At 35.8% G+C, this 16,260-nt stretch overlaps 1 protein-coding gene across 2 annotated transcripts; it reads left to right on the top strand.

Moving 5' to 3' along the window:
- The first annotated feature begins 621 nt into the window (after positions 1-621).
- LOC128232956 (uncharacterized) lies at positions 622-15,029 on the top strand. 2 transcript variants are annotated; one of them, XM_052946770.1, is made up of 4 exons: positions 622-835; positions 8,225-8,319; positions 9,624-10,482; positions 11,106-14,998. In XM_052946770.1, exons 2-4 carry the CDS (start codon positions 8,238-8,240, stop codon positions 11,347-11,349), a joined length of 1,185 nt encoding a protein of 394 aa, XP_052802730.1. In that variant the 5' UTR covers positions 622-835; positions 8,225-8,237; the 3' UTR covers positions 11,350-14,998. The 2 variants fall into 2 exon arrangements, with proteins under 2 accessions (XP_052802730.1, XP_052802729.1); XM_052946769.1 differs by lacking the exon at positions 622-835 and adding an exon at positions 7,680-7,760 and having other exon boundaries at positions 11,106-15,029.
- The last annotated feature ends 1,231 nt before the right edge of the window (positions 15,030-16,260 follow it).

The following is a 16,260-nucleotide window of genomic DNA, read 5'->3' on the forward strand; positions in this document are numbered from 1 at the left end:
TTGATTGCTAGAATCATTGAGGATTTAGTGGGGACGCGCTCAGCCCCCCCCCCCCCCCTCTCCGCCATATATCCCCTAAATTCGTCCATGTTAACCATTTATGTCAATATCGGAGAAAAAAGTAAAAACAATATCAATACGCTAAAAATACACCATTTTAACAACTGTTAAAAAAATCATGGGAGAGTATCCACAACACCCCCCTGGCAAAATTTTAAACAAAAAAAACGTTTGTGAGGGAGGGTAGCACGTAAAAAAAGTCGCGCCCCTACGTTACGCCCCTCTAACATCGATTCCTGGATCCGCCCCTGATAATCATCGAAATGATCAGTTGTTCCAAGAATTAAACATGTCAAATGCTATCGCGCCTTTTATGACGTTCGATCCTTACACCCGGATATTAACATTGCTGGCATTAATCCGTGCATTTGTCCTGAAACCACACTCGGGTATTAATTGCAATCCATAACTGCTATTAGATCTCCAACCATCAATGACTTTGAGAGAGAAATCGGAAATTCTGTTTCGTGACTCCAGCGGTTTTGTCGTCTGCTTTCGCAACGCGCCATCGGATTTAATAGATCGCGGTGCACCCTGGGATCAAATAAGGCAGACGACAAATCATAACAAATATGGCGTCCCTGGAAACCGCGAAAACGAGGCTTTAAGCTAGTAGCGGTAGCAAGGTGCTAAAATATACATGTCAACTTTATTTTGTTCAATTACACGTGAATTTATAAATACTTGTGGAAAGTTAATGAATTAAAAGTTATTAAAGACATTATGGGAGATTTATAGAAACAACTTCTGGTATTGGATATTTTGTGTCAAAAAGGTAGGTCGACGGTAGCAGTTTTTCTTAAGGTTTTATGGTTTGTATGAAGGAGCATGATAAACAAATCAAGAAGTTGTTATGTATACAATAACGTGCTACAACTTTTGACAGTAGCTAAAATATCACACAAACTAACATAAAAGTAAAATACGTTTCATTAACAACAAAATTGATAAAAAATAATGACTTAAACGAGTTTAAAAAAAATATATTAAACGTTTATTTTGGAATGGAACGGAACGTTTATTGTTGAACAGTCGAATATTGAATGCGAATGGAATTACGCTTTTAATATATTGTCCATTTATAAGGATATAAAGGCGACCAAAGTCGGTTAAACTAGTACATGCATATAGGAAAAAATACAAGAATCCCACTGCGTTGATTGATAATGGGCATTTATTCAAAATACATTAAAATCAAATCAAAGTCAACAAGAATAAGTTGACAAGTGTTACGTTATGTTTCCCGTAATACAATATCTGGGATTTATTTGGAGTTCAGTGTATGGTCCGCTATTTTTTTTCTTATTTTTTATAAATGCCATTTTTTATGAGGTTCGATGTCTGTGGCTTTGTTACCAGTTATGGCATGACAAAGCGAGCTCATGCTCCTACGTTAATCTTCTGTCTCATGAAGTTAAAATAAAATGTTATCAGTAGGGTTTTTTTCAATTTATTTGTCTATCACTGGTTCAAACTACCGGGTTATCTAAAATTATGGCTCAAATATTTGATTACGGGGCTTCCTTATGTGATATATTTGCTTTGCGAGATCATTTTAACTCCCCATTAACTTGTATTCAAGTGTTTATGAATCATTATCTTTTCTAAAAAAACCCACTCAAAATGCTACAGCAATGCCATTAAAGTAAAATGAATAGTTGAAAACATTCTGCAAATATAGTTGCATATTGTCATTCATAAGTTAATTTCGCTTTTTAAGTCACTCCGCCAAGTTTATTATTCCCATTTGTCGCTTGCATTTACTTAAGTTACAAAAAAATATTAAATGAAATATCAAATTGCAAACCAAATCAATGAACGTGTTTGATCAATACGCTTTCAATTTTAAATTCATCTCATTTTGTTGATATCTCTCAAATGACGATATATCTATTTCGTTTAGGAATATTAAATTGATTCCCTTTTAAAAATCGATCATATAATATCATAAGTTTCAAATTTTTGATAATCAGTTTTCCGAGTCAGTATTAAAGGGTTATTAAATTTACTAGTATTATCACTCGGGAAATATTTCAGGTCATTTGTGTCAACTTTGTACGGAAAAAGACGCACTAGGTGGACTAATCCTGTGTTTAATTACGTTATGATACTTCAAATCTCCTGGTTTCAATCGAAAAGACAAAGATTGACATTAGTATTATATTTACTTAGTGACTATGGCTAGATATAACCTTAATGATATTGAAAACATTTTTGTTTTCTTGACATTGTAGGAATTTCTTCATTGATTTTTCTGTGGTTATTTCAGTAAAGAGTCTTAAAAGTTCAACATAGTGTACGCTAAATCATATTTGTGCATTGTACGCAAATTCAAATTTATTCAAGAACTAAGCACACATATTGCATAAATTTCACATGAATGCAATGGGCACCCATATTGCACGCCAATTCAAATGTATGCAATGGGCACACATAAAAACTTTGTACGCTAATTCAAATGTATGCAATGGGCACACATATTGTACGCTAATTCAAATTTATGCAATGGGCACACACATTTTGTACGCTTATTCAAATGTACGCAATGGGCACACATATTGTACGCTAATTCAAATGTACGCAATGGGCACATATATTGTACGCTAATTCAAATGTGTGCAATGGGCACACATATTGTACGCGAATTCAAATGTGTGCAATGGGCACACATATTGTACGCTAATTCGAATGTGTGCAATGGGCACACATATTGTACGCTAATTCAAATGTACGCAATGGACGCAATGGGCACACATAGTGTACGCAAATTCAAATGTGTGCCCATTGCACACATTTAAGTGTACGCTAATTCAAATGTATGCAATGGGCACACACACTGTACGCTAATTCAAATGTATGCGATGGGGATACACACATTGTACGCTAATTCAAATGTATGCAATGGGGATACACACATTGTACGCTAATTCAAATGTATGCAATGGGTTACACACATTGTACGCTAATTCAAATGTATGCAATGGGGATACACACATTGTACGCTAATTCATGGTTTCAACAGCTAGAGATCATAATTGCTGTACCCTTCTTGGTGTCCTGACAAAATAGTTTTGCATATTAAGTTAATAACTAGTATGCATGGTTTCAAATTCTAGAGGTCATAATTGCGGTAACCTTCTCGGACAAAATAGTTTTGTAAGTTAACGCTGACAATAAGCTGTGATTGATTAATGAAAACATATCAGGGGTGGTATTCAAAATTCAACTTATGTTAGTCTCATGGTCATACACCACCGACTTCATTCACTATATTGGTCAGTTATTCATAATAAATAATCCGATTAGCTACATCGTTCTTAGATCTAATTAAGACTACTATTGAATACCAGCCCTTGAATTCACGTTATACAAATGTATTTATATTCTATGACTATGTACCTTGTGGGTATACGTCAAATAAAATTAAGTTCTGTTCCACTATGTTCTGTTGTTTTTTTCTGTTCTGTTCTGTTCTGCTAAATAAATGATGAGGGCCTCAAATATTTCAGTCAGTGATGAGTTAAACACACGAATCCGTGAGACTGTTCTCATTTCTTGTATCAACAAAGCGGTTTGTTTGCCTTGAACGGAAAAAAATGACAATGGGGTTTTAAATTAAACTGTTCTCTTTAAAGTAGGTGTAAGAATACCTAGGGGTAACAGATGAACATTTCACTTTTACTATTTGTTTAAACGTCGAGATTCTAATCTTAAATCCAATATTAAGAAACCTAAATTCGTGTGACAGAAATATAGCACACTCCATTGACTGATTTGCTTAAGGTATTTAAACAAGAGTGGAATACAAATACTTTAACGGCTTAAAATAAACACGCTTACACTCTAGTATGTAAAATATGGCAATCCGGAGTAAAAAAGGACTTAGACTACCATAAACCACTTGTGGAGTGTCAACATGCCGCTGTCTTAAACTGAATTGCAGCTTCCGCATTTTCTGTTCACGTTTCTTAGATTAAAAAAAACAGGCAGGATCTTTTCACAACAAATTTTAGCCTTGGTTTGTGTTTGATCTATTGTTGTATCATATATCATTAAAATGGACTTCTTTTCTAATTTAGTTTGAAATGAAATCACCCAGTTTTCCCAAGATATTGAGGTTTTTCTGCGAAGTAATTCGCCGAATGTTTTAAAATATGAGAACCGAATATCATCACTGTGTACTATAAATGAAAAAGAGATTATTTTGTCCTTTGGTCAAGTTATGGCCATTTCGCCTACAAGTATTTGAAAACTCAAGAAAAAATTGTTTTCGTTAAATTAAAACCTTATCAAATGAAATGTCAACGTGCTATCACAATTAACAAACTAAATGCGTTCATTTAACTTACGCTTTTTAAGAGGACGCCAAATAGCATTAACTAATTGTCTTCTACATAACACCACTTTATCAAATGTTATTAATACAAATGGTTTGAATGCAAGGCCATTAGAATAAGAAAGATCTGAAAGGCTGACCCATTTAAACACATAGACGTAAATTACTGGGTTCAAATAGAACTGTACTTTTATGGAGGTTTAATTCCACTAAACCATTACATATTTTGCTTCAGGATAAAGCATTCAATCCAGTGTTGTAGGAATAATGGTTACTCTAAACATTCGCCATTGAAATAAGTTCTTATCTTATACAATAATTTATTCTGTCCTGGAGTAATTAGTGTCTGATCCGATGATACTGGTTCTAAAGGGTTAAATTAATGATGTCCTAATGGTAAATGCGGTAGCTTTTACGATTTATTTTTATATTTACCGCAGTTAATTAGAAATACAATGTATATAATATATCATACTACACTTGAACGCCATGAATTACAATTCTAGATTGTGCATGTTGAAATGTTACGTTAAAGGTACAACAGCAAGTGTAGCCCTAGAATTGTTTCATTTACAGTAATGCACCAGTCAATTGTAACCACGCCCCCCCCCCCAGTTCCGGGGGATATACCGCGGATAGCGGGGCATATGGGCCGTGTTTTACCGTCCAGGGTGGCACCGCAGTGCCGAGTGAATGCGGTGGTTTTCTTTGTCGCGCCGAAAATTGCGGGGAATGGGCCTTACCTAGGATGTCAACGGGTGCGGGGCATTTAGCGTGGATTTTACCAGCAGTTTTTCACCACAGGTCGGGGATTTTACCTGGGATTGGCTGGACCGAAAGTCAAAGTCCCCGCTATTCCTCGGACCTGGGGGCTATGGTTACAATTGACTGGTGCACAGGCGCAAGACAAAGTGTTGCCAGGCTATTATAGAATGAATGGTAGTTTTAGAATCTAAGCGTTGATCGACCTGTCAAGCTTGTGCTTCCCAAATGACAGTCATCTTGAATTGTGGTTTAAGAAACTTCGGCTCTGAACTCTCAGACTAGTGCAGCTTGAATTGTGGTTTAAGAAACTTCGACTCTGAACTCTCAGACTAGTGCAGCTTGAATTGTGGTTTAAGAAACTTCGGCTCTGAACTCTCAGACTAGTGCAGCTTGACTTGTGGTTTAAGAAACTTCGGCTCTGAACTCTCAGACTAATGCAACTTGACTTGTGGTTTAAGAAACTTCGGCTCTGAACTCTCAGACTAGTGCAGCTTGAATTGTGGTTTAAGAAACTTCGGCTCTGAACTCTCAGACTAATGCAACTTGACTTGTGGTTTAAGAAACTTCGGCTCTGAACTCTCAGACTAGTGCAGCTTGAATTGTGGTTTTAGAAACTTCGGCTCTGAAATCACGCCAAAATACAAAATGAACTGTTGTCCTGTTTATCTAAAGTAGAAACGTCTGTATAGAACGTATGACGCATGTTCGAACAAGACGATATTTTCGGACATGTTGATCTTTGATTTCAAGATTTTCCAATCAAAGATTATGCTATATGTCAACAGTCATGCCCTTTAAATCCTCGGCAAACAAAGGCATTTGTAAACGAATTCTCTGTCAATGTTTGTCTCCAATGATATGCAGATAACCAGCACCAGAGTAAGATTGGACAAGATTTAGCTGTCAAAATATTTGTTTACGGTATATAAAACAGAATCATTTTCAATCCCATACTCCTTATAACTATCGTAGGTTCCAGCTTTAACTGACGTTGCGATTTCAACTAAATATGGCAATTCTCCGTATTATGTCGTTATGTTATGCAACGTTTAAGTAATATTTTAGAGAATCTCATTACTTAACCATATAGTAAATACAACAACTTTTTGCTTGATGTTGCTTTAGTTAAACGATTGTATCTATTTATTCATAAAAGTATTATTAAAGCTGCACTCTCACAGATTGAACGTTTTGACAACTTTTTTTTTTGTCTTGGAACGAGTCTATTTTTGCGAAAATCCATGGAAACCAGTTATATAAGGCTGCTAACAAAAATCAGATCGCAGATTTGTATACTTAAGTTAAAAAATTGATGTTTATTAATTTTCGAACAGAAATATGAAAATCTACGATCTGATGTTTTGTCGGCAATCTCATATCATTGGTGTGCAAATATTTACGCAAAATATTGCTCTTTCCAAGGCAAAAAATAAAGAAAATGTTAAAATGGTCAATCTGTGAGAGTGCAGCTTTAAAACAGTGATTTTTTTCCAAAGTTTTATAATTCCCCGTATTTTTTTCAGCATTTACCGAAAAAGATGTATGTACAAAGAAATATTTTAATGTACATAGTCAGCAGATACGAAAATCTTGAAATATCAAATTTCGAAAGACAATAGAAATGTCTTAAAGCATTTGTACGCAAAATATACAGTGTTGATTTGCTATATACGAGGTATTGGCCTGAAACATTCAATACAAATAAAACAATTGTAGAAAAATAAATATAAGGCTATTGTCGGGCGCATTAAGTAATTACTGTATTTATAAGGAACTAATGTTTTGGCTAATGAGCCATTTTGCATTCCTTGTGTGGCATTGAATGGGATTTATTGACAAGGGTTAATGTAATCTGATAATCTGCATCGGTATTGTAAATAATTAAATATTTACTCATTGGAGATACCAATCAAGGCTTGATGAGAATTTAACGTTGAATGAGTTCGCAAAATTTATAATGGCACCGTGTTTATTTTATTTTATTGTACTTTGAAACCTTTTGAGCTATTTAAAACATACTGAGACATTTATTTCAGCAAAGCAAAGAAGTATTTTTTTTAATTCAGCAAATATATCGTGTTTCCATTTAAATTGTTAAAAGTGCGAAGTGTGATACAAGACTAGTCCGGATTCGACAGATAAAGTGAGATTTAGGAAGAAAATATTGTAGTAAGTCACACTTTGTAATAATTCTAATGATTCGGTATAATGTAATGATGTTTGGGGTAATGGCCTGCATATACGAGTCATATCTTTTGACGATTATTGCAAAAGTAAAGTTCAATATCCATTGATTTGACAGGTGGAAAACCGTTCTCTTTTTCCCCTCAAATTGATAGACTTAATCAGTTCTGAATATAATGGAAGATTGAGGTAATCAAGAGTAAATTTTATAATAGAGAAATCCTATACAATTTGTGCCAAAAATAACAAATCTTAACAGATAATTTAAATAACTGGCCTTTCTTATCAACCGATTATAATTCGATCAGAGTTTGGTTTTTGATTAATACACGCGTAACTAAGGTGGTGCTAGTCACTTCAAAAGCAACATGTCTCGCGGAAAGACACGTAACTCTCTTCCCAAAATCCATTTGAGGTGTGAATTTAGTATAAACTTAAAATAAAAGACTAGGAAATAGTCATATCTTCAAAGGATTTAAAACAAGCGTCAAACGGAATTTTTAAAAGTTTAAGATAATTTTAAATGTACAAGCGATCAATTACTGTCATTCGCAACAATAGGAACATTTGTCTTAAACAAATATTCGAACAATAAGATACTGGATACATTTCAATTTCGTCTTTTGAAATTCAATGCAAGCCAACGAGAACTGACCCCGAAAGCTTGCTGATTCGGTGATATATTATAAATTAGTAAAATTAACAATAACAAAATCAGAAGTAACTCGTCTGTTAAAAAAAACACAAAAAACTATGAGAACTGCTTCGGAATAACCATATTTATTTTTTTCGTAAACTGCGAAAATTGTGATATTTGTGTTTATTAATACTGGAATTATAGTTTTAAGAAAAAAATAATTGTTGGGACTACTTTTTCAGTTGGACCGGAAGGATGGCGGAGCAGACGTATGGGTGGTATCCTTCTGCCAAAAATGTCTACGAGGACAGACGACTAGACACCCTAACACCATATCGTAAGTGAACGGGGTGGGCTGTCTAACGTTTAAAAGTGTGTTTTTATGTCAAATTCATAATCCAAATTGCAAACAATTTAAATATATAACTTATAAGTGTCCGTACGTCTCCTTCGCAATCCTTTCTGGTTTGATACCAGATAATAGTAACGAGCAAGCAATACTATTTACAATGATACAACACATACATGAAATCACCTGGCACCCAAATGTTATTTTATTAACAATGGCTTATGCTACAGTCAATTGTAACCACGCCCCCCCCCCCTCCAGGTCCCGGGAATAGCGGGGACTTTGACTTTCGGTCCAGCCAATCCCGGATAAAATACCCGTCCTGCGAGGACAAACTCATGGTAAAATCCCCGCATATAACCACAGTTCAAGCTGCACTAGGCAGACAGATCAAAGCCTACGTGTCTATGACGACAATTCAAGCTGCACTATCCTGGTATTTCAAATCGTAGATTCTATGACTGTCATTCGGGAAGCACTAGCTTGACATATCGATCAACGCTTAGATTCTAGAACTACCATTCATTCTACATTAGCCTGGTAACACTTTATCTTGCGTCTGTGCACCAGTCAATTGTAACCACGGCCCCCAGGTCCGGGGAATAGCGGGGATTTTGACTTTCGGTCCAGCCAATCCCGGGTAAAATACCCGTCCTGGTAAAATCACCGCTAAATGCACCCGCACCCCGGGATACCTAGGTAAGGTCCATTCCCCGCTATTTTCGGAGCGAAAACAACACCACCGCATTCACTCGGGAGTGGGACGTGGTTACGATTGACCGGTGCATTATGCACTGCTAATTTATACGTGAATCATGCAACGCCTGACGGGAAAAGCTTCATTTCGATGAAAGCTGTAACAAAGCTATTGAAAAGTGAACGAGTTGAGCTTTTTATTTTCCGACGATCTTCCTGTTGCTGTTATGTGTTTATTTACATTTTGTTTTATAAAATGACTTTGATCAATCTGACGACAATCGTCAATATCAGAACTATATGAGAATTCGTAATTGCTTAATGAGTTAAACGTTGTAATTTTATAATATAGAATGGGAAGTTTTTTCTGTCCATAATATCTGAGCTCCTGCTGTGCAGATTTACGGATTTTTGTTTTCGTACCTAAATTAGATTGTCAGATGATAATTAAATCATATCCGCGTTGAATGGTCGTATTCATTAGATGTCATACGGGTATTAGACTAAATGTATGACGAATCGATCTATAATTTGATAGAATGCATTAATAAGTCATTATAGAAACTCCGCTCATACATGTAATCGTCTTTTTTCAGAGTTAGAAGCTCTCTATCGCTACAGAGATAGCAAATATTACACAGCGCCGGCGACACCACCGGAGCAGCGGACGCCAAAGCCGCCTCGTCCCTCGCCGTCCCCCGCCGCTCGTCCACAGTCCACCGGCTCCAAAGCTGGCTCGTCTTCACATCAGGGCAAACTTGCATTCCGAGTAGGCAGCGCACCCATCCACACAACCTATAGGCCCCCTCCGAGATTAAACCTCCCAACACCTCAACAATGTTGGTCTACGCATGTACCGCAAACGGAAATTACAGTCCAACCTCCGCAGCCATCACCCGCGCCATCCCAACAACCAATGTACACCCGTCCGACACCTAGCCCACAGGCAGTCATATCGTCACCAGTCCCGTCGCCTAAAGGAAAAGCTGTTCGTGTACAAAGTGCAACCGTGCGTCGCCACACGCCCTCAAAACCACAACGTCCAGTGAAATCCGCCGGGTCATTCCGCCCGTCGCCGTCCCCTGTTCAATCACCACCTGTTCCACCGCCGACGCCGCCCGCATTCTGCACGTGGCCACATCCACAGGCGGACCTTGACTATCCGAATGGCTACAACCAGTTTCCCGACAGAGTCATCCTCTCACCAGAGCGGCCGCCAGCGCCATCACCAGTTGTTTCCGACAGATCGGTCCAAAGGCGTGTCTCCTCGCGTGGTTCCGTCGGAAAACCGCCTTCTGGGCGGAACACGCCGCTCAGACCTAGGGCACCGTCTCCGCAGACGATGGAACTACATCTTCAAGTGGAGGGAGAACGATGTGAGACGCCGGACTACTTTGAGGAGACGAGAAAGCACGGGTGGCCAATGGAGGTACATGGGGATCCATTGAAAATCAAGTAAGTTATAAGGGAAATAAATTTCAGATTAACAGAATTAAAGACGATGTTTAAAGATGCACTCTTGCTCCCAAATAAGATTTACCACATTTAATAATATTGTTTTAATATTCCAAAAAGGATAAATAAATGTCGGAAACAATGGTTTTTATGAAGGATACCGAGTTCAATTGGAAAGAAATGCGCATAAAACACAGTATTTCTACCTAATGAGACCATTGTAGATCGCAGTAAATCTTTTAGCATTCACCAATCATTTAATATTTTTGCGCTTTCTGCTAATAAATACACGGTTACAATCTTCTTATCAGTAATTAATATTTTTTATAAATGCATTACTAGTAAGCAGTTAAAGGTTTATTAGTCAAAATTGATGTGTGCTATACATGTGTATGTATTGATTTGAAAAAAGTTTCACTTTAAAAAAGGCGCTTGAAAACTCTCTTTTGCCATTCTTTCGCGACGCTTCAAGTATCTCAGAGAAATATAACTCAAGTTTAAGTACATTAATTTTCTAATAAACTTGCAAAAAGATTCATGACTTCCGACGGTCCATACATTTGCTTCCTACATAGTATCATAAATACTATTCTGTAATCCATTTAAACACTTTCTCCCAACAGGAAAGTGGCTCGAAGGTTACCGTACACCGTGAAACTACCGGAACCGGAAACGGAGCGAGACCCGCCCAAAGTCCACATGGAGAACAACGAGACTTTCTTCCTGAATACCATACCCCGGCGACCCATGGCCTTCGCTGTGGACAAGGAATGGATTTCGGAAGTCATTAACAAGAAACGTCAAGAAATGCAGAAGAAGCAGGGCGGCATACACTATAGATACAAAAATTTCGCTTTCGTGTATTAGTGTAGTATTATTAGCGCTGACCGCTAAAGCCCAATTCCACCCCAACAGGACAATTGTATTCATACGCGTTTGTATGGTTTCGACATACCTGGGTGGATTTAGTGACTGTGTACGGTGTTTAGTCATAGCTGGACTGTTGGGGAGGCGTTATGGAAGTGAGAGTTAATGATCTTTTCAAATAAGTTACATTTTTTTTTAAGTTTACAAGAGTGTGAAACGATGTTTGTTGAACCAGATGAGGCCACTTACAGGGAAAACGGCAAGTTGCGAATTTATCTTGGTGTTTAACAGTTTATTTTCGAGTACATCTAGACAAAAATGCCCATGCGTATACATAATGTAATTACGAAACATGTTTCTAAATATATATATTATATACGTACAAGATTCGTCTTTGAATACCATTGTGTGGTTGGTAAACCAATTGTAATCCTGTATTTTTGTTAGGGAAACATTGCTTCTGTAGCTTTCTGAATTGTATAAAATGTTTCATTCATTTTTTTCATTAGCAACGGAAATCAGATTTGGATGGAAAACTATTCGGAACTTCTCGGACATTTTCCATAGTTGTTTTCGATGGAAAATGGCCGAGGAGTTCTGAATGACGGCTTTCAACATTTTCTTTGGTACAGAACGCAAGTGCTTGCAAGCTAGGCATAATATATCTATTGCTATGTAATTGTAATTGTTGTATATAGTCACGACTTGTACATATTAAATGGCTCGTACATATTAAATGGCTCTTCAGGAATATTAATCGCAATTATGCCAATTCTCGCTACATAGAAATCATGACAAATCTACATAAATGTAGAAGTGTTCGTAGCTCAATTTATACAATCATTTAAATATTTCATTTGATGGAAAACTGACTACATCTGCAAATTAAGCCAATGACTCTTTTAAATTAAAAGTTAATCAACGATGTGAAATTCTTTTCCCAAAACGCCACACCCGTTAAAGCCTCATATGACATAATGGGAAATTTCATACTGTGACTAAATTGTATTTTAAACTCTTAGGATTTGGATTCCATATTTCAAACGGCTTTATAGAAATAAGTTCAATGTCGGTAAAATGTTATTTGGAATGTTTGCTTACATTGTTGTATTTCATTTAATTCATTTAACCATAAATTTACCATTTAGATAATAAACAAGTATCAATTTAAGAACATACACAATTGGTCCGATTGTTCGGAACTTTGTTTAATTAACAACGTTGTTAACGGGATAGTTGTTAACCAAGATTGTTGTTAACGGGAGAGTTGTTAACGGGAGAGTTGTTAACCAAGATTGTTGTTAACGGGAGAGTTGTTAACAGAATCGTTGTTAACGGAATCGTTGTTAACTTTTAGGGGTGAAATATTTGATGCTCATATATTCGCATAGGACATGTACAGCTGGAACAAAAACTTGTTAGAAATACTGCAGATCACAAATGTGTCAATAAAACATCCATACATGTAGTAGTAATTCAAAAATTTAACAACACTCACGTTCACAACGTTGTTAACTTTAGTTCTGAACTGCCATTTTTTTTTGATTGTCAGAACAAACTGAAACTTCAAAATAATACAAGGTATCATCTGGGACCTACTCCCAGGTATCATGTATTTTCATGGCAAGTTTTGTTGATTAATATGTTAGTACTAGTTCCTCTATCTGTGATATTTGTTGAACCAACCTTGCTGTATTCTGTTATGACTTTTTTAAAGAGTTTTTCTTTAACATTCGTAATGTCGTCAGCGAAAATGGGTTCGGTTGAAGCGGCCATGTTTATATTGAGAAGAAATGAAAATGACCAAAGTTATATAACTTATCACAAATGAATTAGAAATTATATTTTTTTAATTTCAATTTATGTCAAAATTGCTACGCTTGCTTACTTAGGAGTCACCATACATTGCAAGTATTTTTATATCACTTTTTCCTCCACTAGACTCAATTTCGATGATGACACATTTTGTTACCTATCATTACATATATCATGCCTGTTTCATAGTTATTAGATATAAGAACTGAACATTCTCTATAGTATAACAGTGTATTATAAGAAATAAGAAAACAGCTTTAAGTCTAGAATGACATGGTTCACCTCAACAAAATTTTGTACAACAAAGTTCTGAATATGACAACCTTATGTGTCAAACCTAAGGTAATTTTGTGCTATATGTTCAGCTTAGTATGTCAAATTAAACGCTACTGTTATGGGACATGCACCAACAAAGCTAATTTTCATTTCAAAGAAAGTTACTTTCATTTTGCACAAAATAACCTTTGGTTTTGCACACTTTGGTTGTGAAATTCCCAACTTTGTTCAGCAAAATTTTGTGAAAATTAACATTGACTTTCTAGATTAATGTTTTTTTCTAATTTCACATAAAACAGTGTTCTATAAATCCATGACCATCCATTGATTATAAATTGATAACAATAATTTATTATCATAATGTAAAATCACTCAAAAACCGGTAGTTAAGTAGTGTTCAAATCAGAAACATACTTTTAAACATTTCATCATAATATAAACTATTACATAGTGTTTCTATTGATATGTTATACATTGTCTTACATTAGATGTCACAGGGTCTGCTATTTTAAGAACTTTTAACAAATTAATGCTAATAAAATTTGAAACCTACATTTTTGTTGTCCAAATTATCTATGAACATTCTTAATTATTCTCTTGAAATCTAAGTTTGGTATTAAAGCCGTACTGACAAGAATTTGTGTAATGTGAACATAATATGGTAAATAACTTAATATATCATAGAAATGTCTTATAATAATTGCCCCAATTCTTGAAACTTCTTAAGCTTAACAGGCTTAAGTAGCTTATTTCAATTAGCCAAAATATATACTTAAATTGGATTTTGATTGATAAAAAATGGTTCATTGTAATATCTTGAAGATGATTCCTATCTTAAGTGTAAAAATTCTTAAAAAAGTAAATACTACGCAAATAATTGAAAGACAAAAATAGTGAGCTTCTAAGCTTAATCCTGTTATAAGGGACTTAAGAAGTTCCAAGAAATTGGGCCCTGTACATTAAGTCCCATATCGGCACAGGTAACAAGAAGGCTGAGCTCAATCTAGGATTTTCCCAAGGAAGTCTCAGCTTAGGATGCTTGGACCCTCATGGTTGTCAAATGTAGGTCTCTGGTACCATTATAGGGTCTACTATATCGTTTTTACAAAACAAAAGAGTTTTTTCAGAGTCCCAATGATGCAAAATAAGTTCAAAATTGTGAAGATAAATCACAATGCTATTCAGTTATATCACATGCTAGTTATTGAATGCTGTCCTTGACAACAGGGTACAAAACAATTTAGCATATAATTTCAATAACTCGGGTTGTGGGTATAGTAACTTTAACTTATTTTCATTCTGAAAAACAAAATAAGAACTCATGGTTGTCCAGTTGGTGCAGTGATTAGCACACTCGCTTCTCACCACACTGACCCAGGTTTGATTCCTAGCCTGGGCGCAAGTGAGTTTGGTTTGTGGTCACCAAACCGGACAAGTGGCTTTTTTTTCGGGTACTCCAGTTCTCCCCACAACACAAGACCACACTCTCGCGTAAAATCGTGCCAACGTGATAAATATAATGTTGTAATAACTTGCTTCACAATCGTTGTAAAATAAATAAGTTTAAACTAAAAAAAGAACTCTTCATTCTAAGGTAAGCAAGCAGATAAAATCAGGAACCCTCATTTTAAATAGATCTCCAATAAACTGATAGATCTGCTTAAATTGCTGTGTCTCTACAAAGTAAGACCTCTCTCAGCCAGAGTAAGTCCTAATACCATGAGACTGGTATCAAATCAGCTTATGCACAAGTATAGAAATTGTATTACCAGACTGTGTTATGTACATACATGCCATGTTTTGTGATGTCTTCCCAGGGGATTTTACTCTGTGTGTGTGTGTGTGTGCGCGCGCGCGTGTAACTTGGTTTTGAAATAAATATATATTGAATATATTACAATCAAGTAAAGATTAAACTGAAGATTTACGTCACATTCAAGTACTATAGGAACTAGGGTTTTCCATAACATGCAGTATTAGAATAGTACAATAAGTGTGTTTATAAGTAAGTATTGATAAAATACCATTTTGAGAGATGAAGGAGAAAGGTTCTAAGTGACATCAAATACGCAGGCAGTTAGAACATTTTTGCTTTCACCTTGCTCAAGTTTTGTAACTTTATTGACCTCTTTTGTGGTGCCAGTTAACTGTAAGTGTTAACCCGAATATTAATTATTCAAGAGAATTAGGTATAAGAAAATAGAAGAAACAAAGCTTGTTATGCTGTAAGATCACTAAGTCATAATAACAAAAAATATGGAGGTGAATAATTAGCATATGACAAGTATTTAAGAAGTGGCATTTTATTCTTAAAGTGTGTTTTTTTAAGGCTTTTTGCAAAACACTCACAGAGTATAATGCTGACCAACAGGGCTGTCATTGACCCACATTGGGAGCCAAATTTCACAGGCTCAGAACAAATGTGGCCGGTCCGAGGATAGAACCCAGCTACCCCTTCTTGCAAGTCAGACACTATACCAGCTAAGCTCACAAGCCCAGATAACTCGAATACTCTCTAACCTGTGCCATTCAGTAGCCGTGACATTAATATTGAAAAAAAAATTAAACAATTTATCATGGGAGTTATAAAGAAATCATCTGCTGCATAATAATGATTGCACAATACTATTTCAATAATTGAAATCCAAATAATTCCGCAATTTTGGACCACTGTAATCAAGTGACTTGTGTAAAGTCTTTCGCTTACATCAAATTGACCTCTGTAATTAAATGACTAATATGAAATATTTCATTCACCCATACATTCACTGCTACAAAGTTTTTACATGCTAAAGCCAGTCTACTTCCATTTTAAAAGAT

The sequence above is a fragment of the Mya arenaria genome, chromosome 4, assembly GCF_026914265.1.
Source record: "Mya arenaria isolate MELC-2E11 chromosome 4, ASM2691426v1".
NCBI lineage: Eukaryota > Metazoa > Mollusca > Bivalvia > Myida > Myidae > Mya > Mya arenaria.